The 24,636-nt window shown below is 38.8% G+C and overlaps 1 protein-coding gene across 1 annotated transcript in view; it reads left to right on the forward strand.

Annotated features, from left to right (window-relative positions):
• CFAP58 (cilia and flagella associated protein 58) overlaps positions 1–21,873 on the forward strand; it is a 122,746-nt gene extending 100,873 nt beyond the window's left edge. The window contains exons 16-18 of the mRNA XM_009010251.5: positions 14,603–14,722; positions 16,965–17,098; positions 21,188–21,873. Of these exons, the coding sequence (XP_009008499.1) occupies positions 14,603–14,722; positions 16,965–17,098; positions 21,188–21,296 (363 nt within the window). The 3' untranslated portion in view covers positions 21,297–21,873. The remainder of the gene's footprint in view (positions 1–14,602; positions 14,723–16,964; positions 17,099–21,187) is intronic.
• Positions 21,874–24,636: the final 2,763 nt, after the last annotated feature.

Consider the following 24,636-nt stretch of genomic DNA (forward strand, 5'->3'; position numbering starts at 1 on the left):
ATCAATTCAAAGTCCCATTTCTTTTCTGCCCTTTCCAGAGGCAACTATTGTCATTAATTTGAAGTGTATTCCTTCAGTATATTTTTGTGCTTTTACTGAAAATGGATACATTTACAATGTCCAAAATTTCTTGGTATACTTTACATTTATGTACATGGTATTATCCTGAAAGAATTATTCATTTCCTTCTTTTTTCCACACTCAATGTTTTATTTTTGAGACCTAGCCTTGATACACATCAAAATAAAAATAATTCTGTTGTATATCTATTCTATAGCCATTTTTTAAAGATGATGAATATTTAGGAATTTTTTCTTTCAAAATTTCACAATTGCAAAAGTGTTTCAGGGGCATTCCTGTAGAAGTTTCCTGTACACACATGAGCATCTCTCTAGGGTATGCCTTCAGAAGCAGAGGAAGCATAATACTAAAGGCCAAAATCATAAAGGAAAAGAGTGATATCTGTGTCTACACAAAAAGTTGAAAACATCAGGATAGCAAAAAGCAGTTCAAAAGTAGAAAGAAAAAATTAGGAAAAACATTTGTAACAAATATGGCAGAGAAAGTTCACTATCCTTAATATATAAAGAGTTTTTACAAATCAATTTGAAAAAGGTATCAGTTAATAAATTGGTAGAGATAATAAGCAAACAGTTCACAAAAGAAGAAATATGAATCAGTAGTGAACATGTGAAAACAAGGTAACTTTATTAGTAATCAAAAGAGTAAACATTGAAAGAATAACTATCTTTCCTTTTGGCTTACCAGACCAGCAAGAACGAAAAAAGAATGATGATATATGATATTCAGTGATAAAATGTGGTTGTAATAGGCACTTTTACTGGGGGCAGGGATGAAGTGTCTCTTGCTCTGTCTCCAGTCTAGAGTGCAGTGGAGTGATCTTGGCTCACTGAAACCTCCACCTTCCAAGTTCAAGCAATTCTCCTGCCTCAGTCTCCCGAGTAGCTGGAACTACAGGTGTGCACCACCATACCCAGCTAATTTTTGTATTTTTAGTAGAGACAGGGTTTCACTGTGTTGGTCAGGATGGTCTCAATCTCTGTGATCTGCCCACCTCAGCCTCCCAAAATGCTGGGATTATAGACGTGAGCCACTGCACCCAGCCAATAGGCACTTTTATATAATGTGATTAGAGTTTAAATGGATGTAAACTTTCTAGAAGAGAATATGATAGTATGTATTAAAGGCTTTATAATATAAAAACTCTGACTCAGAAATTCTACTTTAAGAATTAATCCAGAGAAAATAAATCAGAATTTTGTGTCAATATGTCTGTGATGAGGATGTTTGTTGTAGTGTTATTGATGCCATAAGGTTAAAGATGGCTTTGCCTAAACCATTGAAGAATATGACTAAACCCAAGATTTAAAAAAAACTAACTTTAACACTAAAGATGCAATTAATTTTTTTTATTTTTTGGAGACTGGGTCTCATTCCTTTACCCACATTGGAGTGCAGTGGTGAAATAATAGCTCATTGCAGCCCCGAACTTCTGGGCTCAAGACATCCACCTACCTCATCCTTCTGAGTAGCTAGGACTATAGGCATGTGCCACAGCGTGTGCTTTTTAAATTTTTAAAAATTTTAAATTTAATTTTAAAATTTTTTTGTAGGATCTTGCTATGTTGTCCAGGCTGGTATTGAGTTCCTGGCTTTAAGAGATTCTTCTACCTTAGCCTCCCAGAGCACTGACATTACAGGCAAGATGCAGTCAATCTGAGGAAATCGGAAAGGCCTCCCAAGAGAAGTTACTTTGATCATCAGAGTCTTGAAGGATGGGAACCTGTTTGCCAAGGGGTGGAGGTGAAAATAGGGGAAGAACATTCTGAAAAAATAAGTGGCCAGTACTGAGGCAAGAAATCTCAGGAGAACCTGGTATGATCAGGGAGTGACAATGATTTTGGGTGATGGCATATAGGGAACATGAAGAGGAGCAGAGCCAGGATGGAGCCCTCTCTGCTCTGCGCCCATCCCATGGTGTCATGGTCCAATTATTGCTTGGAGGCTTTTCAGGATTTCATCACAAAGTTCAAATTACTTGAGGTTATTTCAACTTGAGTATTTAATTCCATCAGAATATTTATTTCTTGTTTTCAAAGTTTAATTTAGCTTACTCTTCCAAAGAATGTTCCAAGTAAGCAAGATTTCACTGAGCGGCCTTTCATTGCTACGTTGCGTGTTTTAACAAGTTGCTTGCTTAAGATCCTTTCCTTACACAGCTGTCATTGTCAGTGTACAATTACATGGCTGCTCTGTTCTCTTTGGAACCCTGGCTCCCTTGGTTGTCCCTCTGGTTTGGCTGATGACTTCAAATACTTTGCTTTGCAAACTATTTGAAGAAGCCAAGAGTGGACTGTCCTAGGCTTGGAGTCACACTGGCCTGAGTAGGAATCCTAACTCTGTAATTTGTAAGTGTGTGATCCTGGCCAAATTACTTAGCCTCACTCAGCCTCTGTTTCCTCATCTGTGAAATGGAGTTGATGTGTGAGGACTACGTGGATAATGGCTATAAAGTGATATTCAGAGCTTATAGTATGTGCTAAATAAATGTTGGCGATTGCTATAATTATTATTTTATGGGTAACTGGATTCCTTCTGCCTTCTCTTCTTAATCCCCAGGGGATTATTTATGTTATAGGTCTAATGAACTATTTATCATTCTAGAACTTCTTTTGTGTTTTCTACCTCAGTGGCATGTTGGTGAGAGGAAGCTGAGAATTCGCTGTCTAGGCTGACTCTTGATCCCAGGCTTCAGTGAGAAAAGTGTAGGAGGCCTCAGGTCTCCTTCTAAGTTAGCCAGTTTATACAGCGTCTGTGGAATGAGCCCTTTTAGGTCCACAGACTGTGGGTTTGAATGACACATGACATTAGGTTATCTCTCTGTGGAATCCCAACATTCTTGCAGCCTGGTTCATCCCACCCTTGAACAAATCACCAAGAAGCAGGGATTCTAGAGAGTCAGGGAAAGAAACTCATAGATTCAGCCAGGTGACCTTCAGAGATGAAACCCACAAGGACTTGGAAAGTGATAGACCAATTATTGGTGATGAAATCCCAGGGGTCCTTTTTTTTCAGAAGCGTTCCTTCTCTGATTCTCATGATGTCATCTGTAACTGTCAATAATCACGCTTATCACAACATCCTGTCAAGTCACTTGTCCGCCTCTCCCACTAGACTCTAAATTCGTTGAGAACCACACAGTCTCTAGGAAGGAGTATGGTATTTTGGAATTGAGTTTTCTACATAGCTCTAGGACTTGTGACCTGGGTCAAGTTATTTGTTTCCTCATCTGTAAAATGAAGATACTCACTGATTTATAGACTTATTATAGGGATGTGATACAAGTTATGAAAAGTGACTGGCATATAATAGTTGGTTAATAAATGGCAACTGGTGACTCTGAGAACAGCCACAATAACAGTGATGATAATGCCAAAGCATATAATGCCGGGGTAGCATTGTGCCTGATGTGTCCATCAGCCTGTGTTACATGGATAGATGGTTAAATGGATGAGTGGTCAAATAAATTCATGTTTAAATAGATGAGTAAATGGGCCAGGCATGGTGGCTCATGCCTGTAATCCCAGCACTTTGGGAGGCTGAGGCAGGCAGATCATTTGAGGTCAGGAGTTCAAGACCAGCCTGGCCAACATGGCAAAACCCTATCTCTACCAAAAATACAAAAAAAAATCAGCCAGGCATGGTGGTGCATGCCTGTAGTTCTAGCTACTTGGGAGGCTGAGGCAGGAGAATCTCTTGAACCTGGCAGGTGGAGATTGTGGTGAGCAGAGATTGCACCACTGTACTCCAGCCTGGGTGACAGAGTGAGACCCTGTCTCCAAAATAAATAGATAGACAGACAGACCGACAGACAGATGGTAAACAGTTCCAACAGGCTGACTTCAACCCTCATCCTTTTTAGCCTCAACCACATCTGATGCCATCAAACACACGCTTGCCTCCTCTCTCATCTTTTAGAAAGAATCAGAAGTTTGATGATTCTCCTGCCTGGTTGACTGTTCTCTCTCTCTTCTTTCTTGGCCTTTTTCCCTTTCTCCTATTCCCTAGATGTTAACCATTCTCCAGAGCATATTCTTCAACATTGCTTTTACTGCTTTCACCCTCAAGGATTTCATTCTTTATTAAGGCTTCAATGATCACCGTTATGTAGATAAAGTCAGGATGTCTCATATAGACTCTTCTGCATTCTGGGCTCATATTTCTTAAAACTTACTTGTCAAAAGAATGCCCTGTTGACTCTTTGAAATTGAACTTACCATCTTCTGCCTGAAGCCGGCTTCTTCCCTGGCATGGGTATGCACATTCATGGTGTGGCAGCTTTTCCAGGCTCCCAGAGGCTTGACATGCCGGAGTCATTTCTGACTCCTCCCACCCACGTTCCAGTCAGTTGCTGATCATGTGATTCCGTCTCCATATGCTCTTGCATCTGCTTCCAACCTCTTTTCTCCCTCCAGGCACTATTCTGATTCAGGTCTTCTCTATGATCTTAAGCCAGTTCTCTAAAGTGGAACACTTAAAACTGAGTATTGTAAGAAATATTAGAATTTCCATACATAATGTGCATTTTAATTTCAATCTTTGAAATGTTCTGTTTTAGATATGTTTTATAAATAATTTATTACAGTCATGTATATATATATATGATACAATAGAATAACATTATTATTACTAGAATAATAATATGTACCAAGAAACCCTCAATAGCTTCTGTGTGAGGCTGTTCTTGCATTGCTATGAAGAAATACTCGAGACTGGGTAATTTATAAAGAAAAGAGTTTTAAGTGGCTCACAGTTCTGTAGACTGTCCAGGAAGCTTGGCACCAGCATCTGCTCGGCTTCTGGGGAGGCCTCAGCAAGCTTTTTCTCATGCTGAAAGGAGAAGTGGGCATTGGCATTGCACATAGTGAAAGCAGGATCGCTAGTACTCACTCTTGCAAGGACAGCACCAAGCCATGAGGGATCTACCACCGGGACCCAAGCACCTCCCACCAGGACCCACCTCCAATATTGGGGATTACATTTCAATGTGAGATTGGGTCAGGGACAAATATCCAAACTATATCAGCTTCCAACTGCCTATCATGTTGAAAACAAACTCACCTGTCTGTCATTCAAGACATATATAGTCCCTCCTTTCTAGGCTGGTACACATGCTGCAGGCTCTAGCCAAATTGAATGACTTACTGGATGCTTTTAAGCTCTCACTTGCTCACCTTTATGACTTTGTATTGTTCTCTTCTCTTACTCTCCATCTGCGATAAGTAGTATGTGTAGTGGTTAAGAGCAAGGAGAATATATATATATATAAACTGTGGCAGTTTTCCAGGCTCCCAGAGGCTTGACATACTGGAGTCATTTCCGGTATTTCATTTCTGGATATATATATATATATCCATTTCAATCTCAGTCATTAAAATGTTCTATTTCAATATAAGTTCAAATCTTGGCTCTGACACTTTTTAGTTGTTTTATTTGTACAAGTCACTGACACTTCTGAATCTCAACTTCCTCATCTGGAAAATAGGGATAACAGCAGTCAGCTCACAGGTTTGTTGTGAGGAGTTATTGAATAACACATGTGTTGAGCGTAGCGCCATGACTGGCATATTCATTATACCTGTTCAAAAAGTGAGAGCTGCTGCTACTGCTTCTGTTACTCCTTTCCAGTATTTTTAGTCCAATTCTTCCAAATGTGAGATTGTGCAGGAAAGTAAAGGTTGTTGTAACATAAAAATATTAACAAATGAGCTTGGCGTTTATGTGACTATTCCTTATCCAGACATTCCTCCCAGCATCATATGACTCACTCCGGCCCATCCTGACATCACTGGTCTCTCTGTTTCAGTAGAATTGTTTAATAATATTAATACCCAATAGTACAATGCAAATACAATGCAAGGCAATTGTAAAATAAAACTAAACTTTGCAAAAGATATTAGATACCATGAAGTCAATGCAACTTATGATATTAGAAAAATGCTGGAGTCATGTACAAAGGCAGTGATCTCAATTAGGATCTTGTGGAAAGAGAAAATTGAACAAATATAAGTATAGGCACTTCAAAAAAGAATGTTTTAAATATCAAAGGATTAAGAGGGAATCCGGGAGAAATTAACGAAGATTTTAAATATTACTGCTAACAGAAATATTTAAAAAATACTTTGTCAGATTATCTAAATAAAATACAAAAAGCATTAACCATAAAAGAAATATGTATACATCTTGCTACATTAAAATTAAGAATGTCTGCTCCTGAAGAGAAGTCATAAAGGAAAGCACAAACTTTATATGCCTTTCTGTATCCAGAATATATAAATAATTGCAAATCAGTAAAAAAAAAATACTGTATGTGAAGAGGCATTTTTCAGAAGAGGAAACACAAATGAAAAAACTTGGGGAGAAAAAACCTCAACCTTATGTTATAAGCAGGGAAATGGAATATATGATAACACTGAGATACCATTTTACTGTTGCTAGATGGACGAGAATTAATATGTCTGAATTAGTAATCTATTGCTCCATTACAAATGACCACAATTTCACAGCTTAAAACATGTTATCTTGTAGTTTCAGTGGGTTGGCAGTCTGGGTGTGACTTAACTGGGTCCTTTGCTTAGGAATGCCTGGCAATACTCAGCAATGGCAAGTATGCAAATCAATGGCATTTTTATAAAGCGCTTTGGAAAATAATTTTCTATTACCTTATGAAGTAGAATGTTCATATAGCTTAAAGATGTAGCACTTCCACTCATAGGTTCATATCCTAGAAAGATTTGGACTTGTGAACTTGGGAACATGCACAAGAATGTTCATAAAAACAAAACCCTGGAAACAACCCAAATACCCACTGACAAGTGAATGCAGAGATTGTGGAATTCTTACCCAGTGAAATATCAGATCAACTACGTGAATGGAAACACACAATAACCATAAGATTGACAGTTCAATAAATCTTAGAACCATAATATTGAGGAAAACAAGGAGGCCAAAGAAAACTAGATACACTCAGATATATTCTTATAAAGCTCAAAACAACGCAAAACTAAGTAACAGATATGTGATAAAACTATATGGAACAATCAAGGCAATTATAATAATGGGTTTCAGAATGGTGCTTACCTGGGATGATGGTTGTAAGCACAGGGATGGGTTGGGGAAGGGGGTACCCAGTAGCTTCCTGGTAATGAGAATGTTCTATTTCATAAGTTGGGTGAAGGCTTTACCCTGAGCATTTATTTTATTATTATATGCTTTATAGCTATATATGATATGTATATTCTTTTGTATGATTGTTACATAGTAAAAATTTAAGAAAATGTGCTTTATAGCTATTATGCTTTATAGCTATATATGCTATGTATATTCTTTTGTATGCTTTATAGCTTTATGCTATGTACATTCTTTTGTATGGTTGTTACATAATAAAAATTTAAGAAAATGTGCACTGTAGGAGTCAGATATATGAAGTCAAATTATACTATACTATAATGTTGTCAGTTATGTCAAAAAACCCCAGTCATTTTAATTGGGGTTTATTGGTTATTTGTTTGTTCTAATAAGTAGCACATTGTTATAATTAAAATATAAATTTTGTTAATAATAAGACAAAAAACTTCTTATGAGTATTTGGTTTTCCAAGGAAAAAAAGCCTCATTGAAACGTTTATTGTTTATTTTGAAAATTGGACACGATTTTATTTCATTTCATTTTGGGAGGCTGAGGTAGGAGGATTGCTTGAGCCCAGGAGGTAAGGGCTGCAATGAGTGGTGATCGTGCCACTGTACTCCAGTCTGTCTTCCGCTTAACAGATGCACATCAATAACTACCAAATTCCCCCAAACAAATTTCTCCCTAGTGTTCAGATAAATTTTAAAAATTTAATAATCATAGAGACAATGGATACCATTTAAAATGGATTAACTTCAAGTAGCTTTATCTATTAAATTTGTCCTTTGATAGTGAAGACCTTTTCAGATCCACAAATGTGTAAGCATTACTGCTACTACTTCTCTCTTCGAGATGCATCTGAAATATTTCCCTTTCTGTGGCTCATCAAATTGATATCATCTCTACTTTTGAACGTACCTGCACACTGCATAGTACTCCTAGCACCTCATTGGGAACCTGGCATGACTCTGTTTTGTTTTATAATGACTTAGTTATTTGTTTTTCCATAACTGGATACTAAACTCTAGACCTTACTGATTTTTTTTTTGTGGTGGCCAGAGCGGGGCGAGGGAGGACAGAGTCTCGCTCTCTCACCCAGGCTGGAGTACAGTAGAGTGATCTTGGCTCACTGCAAGCCCTACCTCCTGGGTTCAAGTGATTCTCCTGCCTTCGTCTCCTGAGTAGCTGGGATTACAGGCAGCTGGGATTACGATGCCCAGCTAATTTTTGTACTTTCCATAGAGATGAGATTTCACCATGTTGGCCAGGCTGGTCTCAAATACCTGACCTCAAGTGATCTGCCTGCCTTGGCCTCCCAAAGTGTGCGTGAGCCACTGCACCTGGCTGACCTTACTGATCTTTGAACCTAGAACAGTCATGCACATAGAGTTGTTGCTAAATACTTAGTTGATTTGAATTTCTCTGTACCTGTTTTACTATTTGCTTTAAGAAAAGTCAGCACTATAATGATTTAATATGTGCAAATTCTTCACATGCATTAAATTGCTAGGTGCAAAGTAGCCTTGGTAATGATGTTCAAGCTAGTCTAGAGAATTACATACTTTGTACCAGATTTTACATACATATATTTGCATTTTGGAAACAAAATCCATTGCAAAAAGATCTCTCAAGAAAGTTTGTATTGCTTACATCAGAAAGCACCAGAAGCATTTTTCCTATTGTTACAAAAATGGTGAAGGTTAGCACATGCAAATTTCTCATATGCCTCATAAAACACTTACTCATTTACAGCCAAAGCCAAGAGCCGCTGTGTAACTAACTGGTTCCCTGCTCATAAGGAACTCGGCTGTGTAATTCTGTTTCATCACCAAATTCCAGCATTTGCTATCTTCTCCAGGGGGCTTTACCACTTCATGACATCATAAACAAGATGGGCCCAGAGTTCAGTTTAGCTGACATCTTCGTTATAAAGCCAATAAACAAGAAAGCCCCAAGGTACTAGGCATTATTTTTTTGCTTTTCTAAAGCTAGATAGAAATGTAATATGTTTACAGAGTTTCTAATTTATTTTCCTACTAATGAAAACAGGCATTTCCAGATAAATTAGGCAGTGTTCTGGAGTTGCTTTTATATACAGAGGGAAGCAATTTTGCTTAGAATTTTAAATGTGGCTTTTGTCTTTTGTTAAGAATTATGGATGGTAGTGGAGGGATAGAAAAAGGACTGAAACCAAGCAAAGAGGCAAAAATGTATTGCATTTTTTTTCAATTCTGGAAAAGAGTTATGTGTGCAATTAGGATTGCTGTGTTTAAGGAGGCTGTTTAAAAAGTCAACACATTATTTAGTTGAGGAATGTAGTTTGCTAGGCTTACATTTGTATATTTATGTGTATCAGTATGTACATGCACATACAAGTAGTCTTTTCAGAGCCAATTAATTTGAATGTATTTGCAAGTCTTATGAAGTAAAAGAATGACTTGAACTATCAGAAGACCTCTATAAACATTTAACTAAGAGATCAAGGCAAGGTTGTACCTCAAGTGATTTTCTGAGTTATATACAATATACACAATAAAAAAATATAGCTCAAAGTGATGGAACTCATAGCATCAGCTCAGTAAATTGAATTATGTAAGCTCTGCTAACTGGCAGATGTTACTGAATGGTTTAATTCAAGTAAAAGTTCTCAACACAAATATATTTGTACCTGTATTGATGTATATATGTAAAGTACCATGAGTAGAGTTTGCTGACCATATAATTGCAATCAACAAAATTATTGAGCTTCCTCAATAGAATGAGGAGAAGACAACAGTGGATGCAAGTTATGGGGTGGGGGCAGAGAGAGAGAGAGAGAGAGAGAGAGAGCGAGAGAGATCCACCATGGTTTGGGCCTTAAAGGTTCATAATTCAGTTGGAGAGAAAGAATGGATTTATAAAAGATAAAATACTGTTGGTAGTAACATGATAATGTCTGTTGACATTTTGAAAAAGAGATTTTCTATATATTCTGCGAAGTAGCTTCTCTCAGAAGTAGTGGTAATTGAATTAAAAAAATTAACATTATCTTGAACCCACTGGGTAAGGCTGGAGTGAAGGCAAGATGGTATCTCTTTCCTTGGAGTTCCTGGCACTGAAGCATCTGAGTGGGTAGCTTTTGCCCTGGTAGGTGTAGATAAGTGTGCGTCTTTGGTCTGGAGGAAAGCTGCCTGTTTCACTTGAGTCAGCTTGTTCACAGAGTGAGGCGATTATTCCCAACTCTCACCCAAGCAAATTGATGACTCCAGGGTGAGCAGAATCAATGCACTGGCATTTGCCAAACACAGATTCAGATGAAAATGGAATAAATTAGTTCCTCTCAGTCAGTTACTGCTTCGAGTAGATGAGCAGAGGAAGAAGGGGAGCTGAGGTGCACATTGAATGTGAACTACCTTCTGTTTTCAGCTGAAGCTATAAACAGGGAGTGATTATAAAACTGTAGCTTGGTGGGGAATGGAGTCCTGTGAACAACTCAGTTGCTTCCTCTGTATTGTATCTGGAATAGCACCGACTCTTATTTGCGTAGGCTGTTCAGAGTATGTCTGGGGTTTCCATTGTGAGGTTACAGACTGCCACCATGTAATAACAGCATTATTGGAAGCTAATACTGTAATTAATTTCTTACCACTATACTCAGCTGATATTGACAATGAGATGTGCTGTTACCCAGCATAACTTGGCAGATTCTTTGCAGCAAAAGAATCCATATTCACATCTGATGGCCTGTCCAATGAAGAGAATAGGATATCTAGGAAGAGAATATCATTTCAAGGATGGACATAGTATGGTTAGTGCTCTCAAGACATGCCCAGCCAAAAAGAAAACTAGTCTTTTGGTATTAGTAGTTGAACTTTATTCCAGTATAGCTGTTCATAAAATAAACAGTAAGGCATGCTACAAAGTAATATTGCTGTGCATCATGAGCAAACTCTGAATAAAACAAATGTCAATCTGAAGATGCAATCTTTTCTTGGTGGGGAAATAATACACTCTATGATTTCCTTACGATGTTTCATTGACATATGGTGCTTCTAACCAAGTGACAAATTAATTGACTAGATTTAAAGAGAAATGGATGTGGCTTAATGAAGAAGGACAGGATATGTATTATAAGGCAGCTGGTTCTGCCACTGCTGGCTTATGGAGACAATATACATTGGACAGCTAATGAGTCTCTGTTGCATAAGATAGATTCTCTTTATAATAGAATTGCACGCTTTGTCTCTAAATGGGGTTATTATACACACCATTGCACAATGTTTGAAGAGCTTGGTTGGCCCTTGTAGAGGGTTACGAGAAAAATAAATTGGAAGACAATCGTACTTAAGACCTTCAATCCATCAAACATTTCATATTTATCTAAATTACTAGCACGTTCTCTCAAAATAGGAATTTATGTGATAAACAAGGCTAGAATGCTAATGCTGACCAGAGTTTGCTTTATCAGACAGGTTTTCCACTGTAAGCACTGACCAACATTCATGCACAGTGAAGCCACACAGTATTCATTCCAACTGCTGTCCACCTTCCCTTTGTCTCTGCTCTGCATGTGTTCCACTATCTTAGTCCCTGAAGTTTGATTTGGTATTTCTTCTACCCACCAGGAACACACAGGCCTCTCACTTGCCCTGGGTTATTTAATTCTGGGAACTTTCTGACTTGGATTACCCAGACAGTTTTAGTGGTAATTCAGTTTCTTCACTTTTCTCCATACCTGTGGGCTCTCACTGTTCAGTTGCTCAGCTATTCTTGAGAATAAATCCATTTCAATTAAGGTTACAGCCTAGAAAGAAATACTGGGCTCGATGTGGTGGCTCATGGCTGTAATCACAGCACTTTGGGAGGCTGAGGCTGGTGGATAAAATGAGCCCAGGAGTTGGAGACAAGCCTAGGAAACATAGCGAGACCCTGCCTCTACAAAAAGTACAAAAATTAGCCAAGCATGGTGGTGCATACCTGTAGTCCCAACTACTAGGGAGGCTAGGGTGAGAGGATTGCTTGAATGCAGGGAAGTCGAGGTTGAGTCCAGGCTGCAGTAAGCCGTGATTGCACCACTGTACTAGGGCGTGGGTGACAGAGTGAGACCCTGTCTCAAAAAAAAGAAAAAAAAAAAAAAAGAAAAGGAAAGAAAAAATTATTGGAAGTGATAAAGAAGACAGGATAAATGGCAATATCATTCACTCTGTGTCAGAAGACTGTGCTTTCTATTAGAGGACATGGCAGGGCTTACTCAGATGGTGTAAATGGGGAGATGGAGGAGGTGAGTCATGCTCTTACCGTTATTACTCTAACGTGGCTTTGAACCTGATTCCACCTTTTGGCTTGATTCTTCTATCCATGATATCACGTAGTTGGACTTTTGTAGCTCAATTTGGTCCAAATATTTTCAGGGTGATACCATGTCTTTGAGCCCCAGGGGAAGTTTTGCACAGGAAAGACGATTCTTGGGGTATATCATCATTAGGTTTTTGACTTGCCAATGGACTTTGGAGGCACCATTAATTCCTGCTAATGTCGAGATTCTCACCTATGTGGTGAGGCGACAGTATTTTGCTTCTTCCAAACTTTCTTCTCTGTGTCTCTCTCCTCCTATCCTACCAAGAGTAATTGAAGAGAATTACACCTGTGAAACATTTCAAGATGCTTGGAGTAAGATGGTCTTTTGAGTTTAAGACATTATTATATCCCACACCAGATTGCTTTCTCTCTGTCATTGTGAGGTTCTTTCCTTTGCAAGTCTGTCTCTACTCTGGTATAGAGAAAGGTGAACTGAAAAAATGGACAAAACTGTTTCATGGGCTTCTCTACGTACTTATTACTCTCTCCAAATTGAATCCTGAAGCCTTGTCAGAAGTGTTATTTTCCCAACAGAGCAGGTGTTAAGTGTCTATAGAAAATAAACTCACCTCCTGATATCTTTCTCATTGCTTGCTACATCCATTTACTGTGAAGATTACATTGTAAGGTGTGACAGGAGGTGTTGTACAGCAAGGGAAAATCATCACTTTGTAATTCGATTTGTTCAAGTTCTTTTCTTTCGCACGGGTTTTGGATTTCCTTGTCATTTCTGCAATTATTTCTAAAATGGTGAGTATTGTTTTCATATGTGTTTTTTCCAAAGCTTATTCCATCCAACTAATTTTTAAGTTGCAGATACTCTTCTATAAGTAAAGCTATGTTTTTGTAATTGTTTCTTAACTTAATTAATCATTACAAAACTAGTTAATGATTTTTCTTTCACCCTTTTTTTAAAAAAATAACTTTTATATTCTCTGCTAAAGACAGATTTGATAACAATGCTAAGAATACTTAGCTGTAGGTAAAAATTAATGTCCATTTGCCTGAGATTTATTTAATGAGAGGGCTTGTCCTTAACATAATTATCTTAAGGAAATAAATGCATACAGAGACTAATGAGTAGACAAACTAGTCTTTATCGGTGTTTATTCAAATTATTGCAGTTTAGTGATATGGAAATCTAGAATTGAGATGCTTTAGAAATAAATCTTTGTTTGAATGTAATTTATTTAGTTCAAGAATCTGAAAACACTTTGCAAGCAATTAAACTCTAGGATTCAAATGGGGATTTCACATTGTTTATTGTTACAATAAAGTTACAGAATTATCATTTACTTAGGGTTTCTAGAAAATTATTTTAGTTCTACAAATATGCATACCTGAGTTTCCCTGAATATCTACCTATTCCCTCAAACTATTTTCAGATTTCTTTTCTTCCCATGCCATGATATTTTTTTTTCTTTTTAGATGGGGTCTAGAGTGCAGGGGTGCATAGCTCATTGCACCCTCAAACTCAAATGATCTTCTCACCTCAGCCTCCCAGCTAGCTGGGACTATAGGCAGGCACCACCATGCCCGGCTAATTTTTGTATTATTGTTATTTTTTAATAGAGCCAGAGTCTCACTATGTTGCCCAGGTTGGTCTTGAACTCCTGGCCTCAAGCGACCCTCCCGCCTCGGCTTCCCAAAGTTCTGGGATCACAGGCATGAGCCACTGCACCCGGCTATAATATTTCTCGAAAAACTCTCTTTTTGACTTCCTTCCTCCAACCAGAGTCAGCCACTCCCTCCTTTTTCTGGCAAGATCTTCTATCCTTGCCCTTGTCTCCCAGTCCTGTGATCTTTGTTCAGGTAGACAGGAACTTTCTCTTACTCATTGTCTTATTACTTGTATCCAAATGTTGGGTACATCCCTGGCCCTTGGGGTAAGGATGGTTTCAATGCATGACAGAATGAATCTGTAAGAGAATGTGATCACTGCAGAGCTGTGAAGCAGCTTGAGCCGCTCCCAAATTGTGCTGGCTATGCAGTGAAAGGCATTTTCCTTGTTTTAATGGAGGTGTTCATCTCTACTCCTGGTTCTGCTCTCTACCAGGAAAAGGAGAAACTTTACGTGGAACTAAAGCACGTCTTGGCCCGCCAGCCTGGACCTGAGGCTGCGGAACAGCTGAAGCTCTACCAACGCATGCTGTATGTCAAGAAAAAGCAGCTGAAAGTAAGTGGTAGCCACTGTCCCTTTCTGGTCCCAGGGCAGTCACACTCTGGGGAGCACACCTGGACAAGTCCACTGCCTCCATACAATGAGCGAGTCTCTTGAATGCCACAATCCTCCCAGGTCTGCTTTCTTAGAGCTCTAGTCTAAGATGAGCCAGCAGACCTCAGAGCTACCCCTCTTTTCCTGGACTATTAGCACCATTATCCATTTCCAGAAAGAGGCAGGTGAACAAGAGAGGAAGAGATGTTGGCAACGAAATGGAAATGTGGCGGACAGGGTTTGTATGGCTGATCTCAAGATGATTTATTAGCGTGCTTGAAGGGCAGGGAGGAGCAAAGGAAATATTTTAACACCATTGCCCAACTCAAGCAGACTGCTGTGCCACGGTGGGTCCCTGCTAGTCCATCCCACCTGAAATAAACATACACAGAAGTCCAGCCACTGCCTGGCCCTGAGGGCCTTGCTTCCTGAACAGCTGTCAAATACATAACCATGAAAGGGAAATTAAATCAGGCAAGATTTTCTGATAGCATGATACCCTTCAAGTCACATAAGAACCTCAGTTGCAGAGATATGGAGTGTTTTACTTTTATATGTGCCTTTTAAAAGTTTTCTCAAAACCTGTGCATGTTCACACTATATTTTGAGCTTTACCTCCTAAGCGAGTACTTAGATATTCTTGGCATGTCAGGGAGTTTTACACACACAGCCGCAGGATGAAGCATGTGCCAGTTGAATTCTGGTGCTTCCTACCCAATGAGGGTAATAATCGTTGACTTTCTGCCTGGGGTAAAATATATGCCACCCTACTAATATAGCACTAACCCCTTCAAAAATAGAACATTGTAAAACTGCATCCTTTTATTTTAAAAGGGCAGATAAAACAAGTCCAATTAGAGCATTAATTTTCAATATGTCACTGTGAATGTTCATTTCACGTGAGTATCCTGACATGATTTGAGTTTTGCATAAGGCATAATATTTTGATTATTTTGTTTCTTTAAACAATTGAACATTTTAAACAAAACAAATTATTTTCTTGTTTTCTCAGAGGTAGATATAGATTAGAAAACACAGATCTGTCTTATTCACACAGAGCTCCGGGTTGCCTTCAAAGGCTCACAGAGCCTTTTGTGATTTTAACCCTTTTTCTCAGGAAATTCAAATTTTTTCTAGAATGAAATGTGACCCCCCTAATGAAGAGGTTTAGAGGTGGGTGGTACTGAGCATGTCTGCCAGTTTGTTCTTGATACTTATCTACTCTTTTAGGAAATTCCACATTCATTGTTTACAAACAGGGTCTTTATTTCTAAGAATTTAACTATTGAGACAGGTGTTTTTTTTTTATGAAAATTACATTCTTTAGCTTATGATAGTATAGACAGAATCATTTTCACAGCAGTGAAAAAGAAAGAGATCAGAATCAGATGAACACTAAGATGGCTAAGATCTCCCTTTTATGCAAATCTTTAAGATAGCCAGCAAGAGGAAAAATAAATCCAGCCTATTGCATGCCTGTTAGAACAATAGCCTTCCTTTGCTCTTCTCAGTTTGGTGGGCAGCACACCCCAGCTTTGGCATGTGCTATGTCCTATGCCGATGAGTGAATTCCCACTCTTCTTGTCCAGCTGGAGACCAGCAGCAGCCACTGAACACAGCAATGGAAGGAAGCAGATAGTCAGGCTTTGAAGAGTCGCAAAGAACACAGTAAAGAGGTGACAGGCGGTCAGCAGCACCACAACCTTGGAAAACACATAAATTGAATGCTTAGTTAGCAGTGATGGCAGGATGATTTCAGAATAATTTTTTTCATAATCCTCAGATGAATCACACTCTCTAGTGATGTTTTTCTTGAATACTTTCTTTTTTTTTTTTTTTTAAAGGCTTTCAAAGCAATTTTAGATTGTGTGTCTGGGAATTTTCCTGTCTCTATTCATAATATTCCTTGAAGCACATTAGACCATTTATCTGTGAGCCTGTTCGAATGTTGTCTAATAGTTCTCCTTTTAAGCAGGGGAATGATATTTTATTTTAAGTGGCAACCTGATGATGCATCTTCAGCTGTCAGCCAGGTTTCTACTTAGACGTGGACCCTGAGCTGGTGGTAGCATGCAGATTAATTGTGAAACTTGGCCATTGTTTTGCACCTTGAGCTCCACTGCAGTAAATGGTGGGAGATTAAAAGATTTCTCAGAAAAGGATATTGTATCTTTTGTTAATGCTGCTTTATTTGCCATGTTAGGTTTTGTCTTCAGAACTGAATATGTATGAAGTACAGAGCAAAGAATATAAACATGAGGTGGAGAAACTTACCATTGAACTCCAGAATTTAAAGAAGAAATACCTCGCTCAGAAACGTAAAGAACAACTTAAAATGTAAGAATTAGTCAAACGTCCTAATTTTGTTGTGCCTATTATTTGCACATAAGAAAATATTTGCTGAACAGTCACAGAGTTGCAAGTTTCACTGGGGTCAACTAAGTCACAGGGTAAACAAATGACATTCTACAGGTAAGTTTGTATCAGAGCAAGATCAGTATCTCATCTGATATTGAGTCCCCTCCTTGGGATCCTAACAGGGATCCACTAATTGGTGGATGTACCATGGAGCAGAGGAAATGTAATACAACTCTTCCCCCAACACTGGTCTATGGTTTGGATATAATAATGTCATAACTATGTTTGCAAATGATGTTCCAAATCAGCCCTGTATAGCACATTCACATTTAAAACCACATGTGCTTTTGCTAAGGGACTGGGGCTTAGTAAAGCTGTTCTTTGTAATGATGCCTCTATACCACTATAACTACTAGCAGTTCACCTATGTTTTATTTATTTACTTATTTTTAAATTTTTTTTGTAGTGACAGGGTCTTGCTATGTTGCCCAGGTTGGTCTTGAACTCCTGGCCTCAAACAGTCCTGCTGCCTCAGCCTCCCAAAGAGTTGAGATTACAGGGTGAGCCACAGTGCCCTGCCTGCCTGGGTTTTTAGATAGTTACTATTTCTGAACCATCTTCTATATCTAGTGACTGACTTCAGCATCTTCTGTGGAGGGTTGATGTGATCTATTCTTCTAGGAGATGATAATGCAGAAGTGAGGTTAACATTTTGGGTTTCAGGGTGCTCCCATATTGAAAAACAAAAGTTCTCTTCACATTGCTAGTATCATTTGCCTGATCCCAGGGTAAGAATAGGGGCCCAAATGAATCAGGTTTGAAATGAACTAGGTTTGAAACTTGGTTTGGCTGCATGATATTGCCAAAATCACCCAGTTAATTTTGTAGTGACTCACATTATGGGCTGAAAGTCATGCTTGGTATTTATCCACATGGACATTTCAGGGACATGGTGAAATATGGCTTGAGTGCCTTTGCCTATGATTCGTTAGTAGCAAAGTTATATAAAGTAACTGGATGCAAATTCATTTGCCAGCAAAAAATCTGCCCTTCTTGTAAATCAGAATACTCCCCCGTTCCACATTTAGGTGCCAGTTCTGTGGCAGAGTAAAATACTGCTATAATTTAGATAAGTCCGTCTTCATGTGTCGGTCTAGCAACTATCTGTCTGATTCAGAATTACTAGTGAGATTTATTAAACATGCAGGTTACCAGGCCATATTTCCAGATACTTGGATTCAGCAGGCTCTGGAAACCTGCAATTTAATAAGCTCCTCAGGTGATTTTCATGTACAGTGAACTACTAATATTAAAAATGAATTAAATGAATGCTGGAGTGGAAACACTGTATTTTTCTTTTAGGATGTCAGGGTTATGCTCATAAAATGTCAACATGGTTAATTTCCATATGAAGCAGGTGTCTAACTTAGTGGTCTTTAAGCTTTTTGATTGTACACTCTTATCAGTAAAACTTTTTGTTTGTTTTGAGACAGTCTTACTGTGTCACCCAGGCTGGAGTGCAGTGGCTCCATCTTGGCTCACTCTGTCTCTAGGGTTCAAGCAATTCTCATGTCTCAGCCTCCCAAGTAGCTGGGATCACAAGCATGCACTGACACGCCCAGCTAATTTTTTTTTTTTTTGTATTTTTAGTAGAGATGGGGTTTTGTCATATTGGCCAGGCTGGTCTTGAACTCCTGGCCTCAAGTGATCTGCCAGACTTGGCCTCCCAAAGTGCTGAGATTACAGGCATGAGTCACTGTGCACTGCCAGTAAAACATTTTTGAACTTGCAGCTTCCCTCATATATCTTTTAAATAATTTTTTATATTATTGATATTATACATATATCTTTTAAATAATTTTTTATTTCAGAATAGTTTTAGATTTACCTGTAATGTATTTTCATTTATAAATTATATGCAGATACCACTGTCAGTTTGTAACTTAGTAAGGCATACCTTTTAATTTTTAAAGAAAAAAGTATTAATAGAATGTCTAATATCTTCTTTCTACCCACAGTGGATCATCTCATTCATTTTCTAATGTTCATATACTCCTTTTGGAGACCAATGGTCTAGTTTACACTGTAACAAACAGCTAGCGTGGCTGTTTATTATCATTCTAGAGCTGATTAATTTTCTTGCCTTGACCCTGGGGTTTGGCCTAGTTTTCTTTGACATTACTGCCTGCCGATCTTGCTCCCTCTCCTGCCCCAAAGTTTGATGGACACAGAGAGCATGAGCTGCCCGGATATTGGTTCAGCCCTTCTCGATGGGCCCATCCACTGTCACTGGGCTGCCCAGCCATGTACCACTTGTGGCCATTTAAAGGTAAACAAATTACAGTGAAGTCACTTCCTCAGTTTCACTAGTCACATTTCAAGTGCTTAATAGCCACATGTGGCTAGTGCCTGGGTATAACAGAAAGTTCAACTGGGCAGTACTAGAAAGTTCTAGAAAGCTCTAGAATCTTTGCCTTTACCTGTTCTCTTGTTGTCCTTACACGCTTATTACTAGTAGCCTCTCTGACCTAGTTAGGGTTCCTTTGGTGGTTCCATCTCCTTGCGGATCCATAAACTGGTAGACAGTGATTAGTTCATAGGAGAATAGCAAAAAAGATGCTAAAGAAAAAAATATGAAGAGGCAAGAACGAAAGTGCTGAGATGGTATAGAATGAAGGAAGAAGGCTGAGGGAGTCATTATAATGGTCTATAAATACATTAAAAAGATAATATAAAGGAGACAGTATTCCCATCAGTCAGCTTAGACCAAGCCAGAAGCATTAAGCTTAAGCTTCTTCAGAAAAAGAAAATTCAGGTTATTTAAGGCAAGAGAGGGCAGGGGGGATGGGGAGTGCTGTCAAGAGCCAGACAAATTGCCAAAGTACAAGAAAGAATCTGCTTTGCTGGATCCACTCAAGGCTAAAGCTTTCGTCCTATTTATGGAGAATGGTTTTTCACAATAATGAAATCAATTCTGCTAAGAGACAGATGGGTTGATTACCAATCCTGTACAGGTTCTCTCCCACTGGAATAATTTAGAATAATCTTTGTGGATGTTCTCTCCACATACGTCTTTACAAAATACAGACTCATATCATTTGGTGCCTTTTTACCTTCTTTTGTTTTTCTTAAACACCCCTCTGATTGCACTGTGATCACGACCTACGCCTGCCCCTATTACCCTACCCCAAATCCTCAGGCTGATCTATAGTCTGCAGTACCAGTCAGATTCTTTTCCAGAAGATAGTTTGTTCCTGTAGGGTAAGTCATTCATAATTGGCCAATCTAATTGATTTTAGTCTTAGCAGTTAGCATAATTTTTATTGTTTAACAGGGATTCCAAAGGTGTTTTCTCTAAGACCCCTAAGTGTATGATAGCTAGGTTACTTCTGTAGGAAGCCCAAATATGAGTGTGTGTGTGTGTGTGTGTGTGTGTGTATTTACAGGACATCTATATAAGAAGCTACATTGTGGATTTTAGGGCAGAATTCCCTTGATCTGTTGTCAAAAATACTATCTTATTTACCTTCCCCAGCTTTTCTTGTATCTTAAACTATTTCTACTAATAATGGTTGCTTGTCTAGGGTTACAGGAAAGTTTGTGTTTTATAAATATCCAAGTATGATGAAGATACCTTGTGTATAGTAAATATTTATAAGTTTCTACCGAACTTTAGAATATAAAAGTTGATAAATGATGAATTAGTCATTATAAATGAGCCAAGAAAAAGATTCTTCTGACTGATCTTTAGTGCTAAACAAATGTTTTATATAACAGGAAGATGATTACAAGTCCGAAGTCACCAAATATACAGTGTTTGAGTTATAATGAGGTCTTCTGTTCATATTTAAATAAACATTAGGAGAGCATATTTTGCATTTAAATTGTCTTGCCCTAATTGTATGTTTTATCGGTGAGCACCTAATTAGATTTAAACAACTACCTTGTCTAAAACTAGAAGCGGTAATCAAAGTAGTTTTCAGTGGCTAACACACCCTAGGATCATCAAACATCAAACTTAGACAAAAAGGATGTTAAGGAAGCTAACTTTCACCTCTTCTCTTACAGAAACAGTAACAAAGCACCCATGGAGGACACCCTCTTAATCGCCAAACCAGATGGCCCTGGTTTTACTGGGGGTGGATTTCTTCTCACATCAACCAAGGTGAAGTTCTAACCTGAAGCTGCTGGCTGGGTCCAGTTGAACAACTCATGAAATCTGCTCTGGGAACATTTTGGGGGAATCTCAAGCTGTTTGGATAATAGAATTGGGTGCTCAGAATCCAGGATAGAAAGAAGTACAGAACTATCACAGTCACATACATGTAAGAGGGACGGTGTTTTGCCTAGTCCACACTGATATGAACAGCTTGTAATTCTCTCCGTTCAGTTAGGCTGGCCTATTGCATGAAGCAGATCTTTTGTTGTTACCCCATTGACTGAAATGTACTAGACCTTAATTTTTCTATTATAGACATTGGTGTACTTGAAGATTTTATATTTAAAAGTATTTTTAAAATGCGATGCATCCCCTCCCACCTTATTAACAAGAATCTATTTTAATTATTCCCCATTAACAAGTCATTGCATGAGATGAGAAAGAAGAACAAATTCTCAAGAATTTAAAAAGTGTTTTGAGAATGATTTCTATGTGGAATTTCTTTTCAGGCCTGGAGTAGGAAAATGTGTTCCAAAGAGACACACTAATAAATACTTTATCATAAAAAATAAAAAAGAACCTTTTTAGTGATTTTGATCTTTGCTTTGGTAGTGTATGTAATTAAAGTATAAAACTACTGTGGGAAATGTTTAACATGAGCATTTGATTCACAGGAACCAAGACCATGAAATGAGAGATTTGGGCTGGTCTTCTATCCTTTCTAGGCCTCTATCCTCCTTTTAGACTTGAGAACACAGTTATTTAGCACAGGCATCTGTTTGGCTCCTAAGCTGCCAGCGTTTTGAGCCATTGAATCCACTGTGATTTTTTGTTGTTGAAGCCACAATTATTGGGGCATCCATTCAAAGTTTCCTCATTGAGAGATTTCATTCAGTTATATTGTGTGAGAACACTTTGGCCATCTCTCTCACAATAACTTGACCTCTGTGAGTTTTAAAAAGTTTTTGAGGAGCAGCTCAGGGATAACAAGCACAGCGTTAATTGGATCATAACAATCCATCCATTTGTGCCAAGGGACCAAGATTTCCCTTGCACAGAACAGGAGTGTTAATGACCTGCAATGTTTATTTAGACCGTACACAGAGGTGGGACTTCGGAGGGACTTTCTGGATGTCCTGCATCACCCTCAGTTCACTATGTGCCAATCTCCACTCTTAGATGAGGTTCTCTAGGAGCAAACCGAAGATGCTGGTGTCAATGAAAGTGATTTATTATGGAGTGATCCCAGGAAAACCTAAGAGGATGGTGAAGTAAGACAGGGAAGGGAAGGAGGCCGAGAAGTGTGCAACATTACGTCCAGTTCCACGATGGGAGACTTTGGCTCCTTCTTGCAGGAGAGCTCTGGAGACAATGTAATCACATCTCAGAGTCATCTCTAGAAGGAGTCAGGGGCTGAGGTATATCTCCTATGGTGTCTGTCATTGGCCAAGGACTGCTCTGGAGGGATCTCTCTGGTTCTCTCTGCCTGCAAGCAAAACAGGCTTTGGCAGCTTGGTGGCGGCCCTCAGACAGAGACCACAGGTGCTGGCTGTTGGAGGTGAAAGTGGTTAAGGGCTCCGGGGAAATGAGTTGGGCAGTGTCATCCTCTGCTTCTCTTAAATGGGCACAGTGAGATAACGCTTACAGATGGAAAGCAGCTTCCAGTGTAGCTGATAATGTTTTGAAGAGGTGTGATCATCAGCTCTTGGGGCACCATACGGGACTGTACCCTACAGAATTTACCAAGAGCATTTTAAACCTAAAAAATCACAATGAGACCATTTCCATTTTTGAAAATCACTGATGATATCTTCGATCAGAGCCAACCATACTCTGGTTAGACAAAAGACTTTTGCAGGTAAGGTAAGGCTGTTATGACACACATATAACCCTGGAGATTTTCCTGTCTATCCTGAGACATTTTGAAGCACAGTCATAGCCCACTTTATTCTGAGTCCTTGGGTGGCTTCATGAGATGTTCACTTCTATAGGGGAAGGGAGTCTGATCTTTGATCTATCTCAGTATGGCAAAGACTCTGGAGACAGATTCTGGGTTCAAATCCTGACTCATCATAACAACACGTTGTTTTGAGGATTAAATGAGTTAATGGCTATAAGCTTAGAACAATGTCAGGTGCATAGTATTGTTCCATAAACAACTGCTGTTATTACTATTACATAAGAGATAAACAAGTAATTTGGAATTAGAGAAGAAAACTTGTTATATAATACTTGTCAACTATAAAGGTGCTTCTAATCCTCATTTAAGGGGTGAATGACAATAACATGAAGCTGGATTTAGTAATGTGACAAATAGAACATCTTGTAGAAATGCCACGTTGCGTGCCTCATGCAAACTTATGTATCTTTTTCCCAGTTGTCATCTGGGAACAAGTTGATATTACATCTTCAAAGTCAGAGCGTTCAGTCTTCCTCTGTTCACAGGAGGGAAAGACTCTGGTGGTTTCTGGCTGCCATCTTCTTCCTGTGTCTTTCCATGTAACAGAGCAGGGTGATCAGCAGCTGCTGCTGACAGACGTCCCATGAGTCGAGGGGGAAGAGGGTTTTGGGAGCTGACATAGCAGCTCCATCAGACTCAGTATGCTTGTGTTCAAATGGAGGAGGAGTGAGCGAATTAGCCTGGAAAAGGTGAAAGATACCGCACTGCTTCTCATTTACTGCACATCCTGACAGCCCAGGGTATTATAAGCAATAACTATTTAGGCACAGGTGTTACCACGGTAGCCGCTGCACAAAAATGAGCTGTTAAAAAACACCAAGATTTGCAAATCATTAAAGATAACTGTGAACTCACAGTAGGCTGCAGTGCTTTTAAAATTACAAATTTGAGCTACAATTGTAAAGCAACATTAGGAGACTGTACAGTAGCATAATTTTACTCTGGGGTTTTCAGAGTTTCAGAAAGGAGTCCTGTTGGTAAACCATCCATTGACTCCCGACTGGGCTGAGGAGAAGCTGGTGCAGTTTCTCTGTTAATAGAGAGAAACATGATGAAGGGGCTCCCTGGTCATTATTTGCTGATCATAGCTTCTCAGCAACTATTCTTATAGCCAGGTTTTTATTGTGCTTACCTCTGAAGAATTGCTCAGAGCAAAGGTTCGTTGCTGTGATGAGCCATAGAGACAGCAGTAGTCTTGCTAGGAAGAGAAAGCAACAACTCTGCTTGTCGTGGGCTATAATTTTGCTATAAAAATTTATCCAGAGTTGATAATTATCATTTGATTTCCTGACTTTCTCAGACAGATTCTGAAGTTTGACCTAGACCAAGATGCCCATCGGAACACACTATATAATGCATTTTGAGCAGTATGGCATTTCAGAACCTGGACAATTTGAA

This window comes from Callithrix jacchus, chromosome 12 (genome assembly GCF_049354715.1).
Source record: "Callithrix jacchus isolate 240 chromosome 12, calJac240_pri, whole genome shotgun sequence".
In the NCBI taxonomy this organism is placed as follows: Eukaryota; Metazoa; Chordata; class Mammalia; order Primates; family Cebidae; genus Callithrix; species Callithrix jacchus.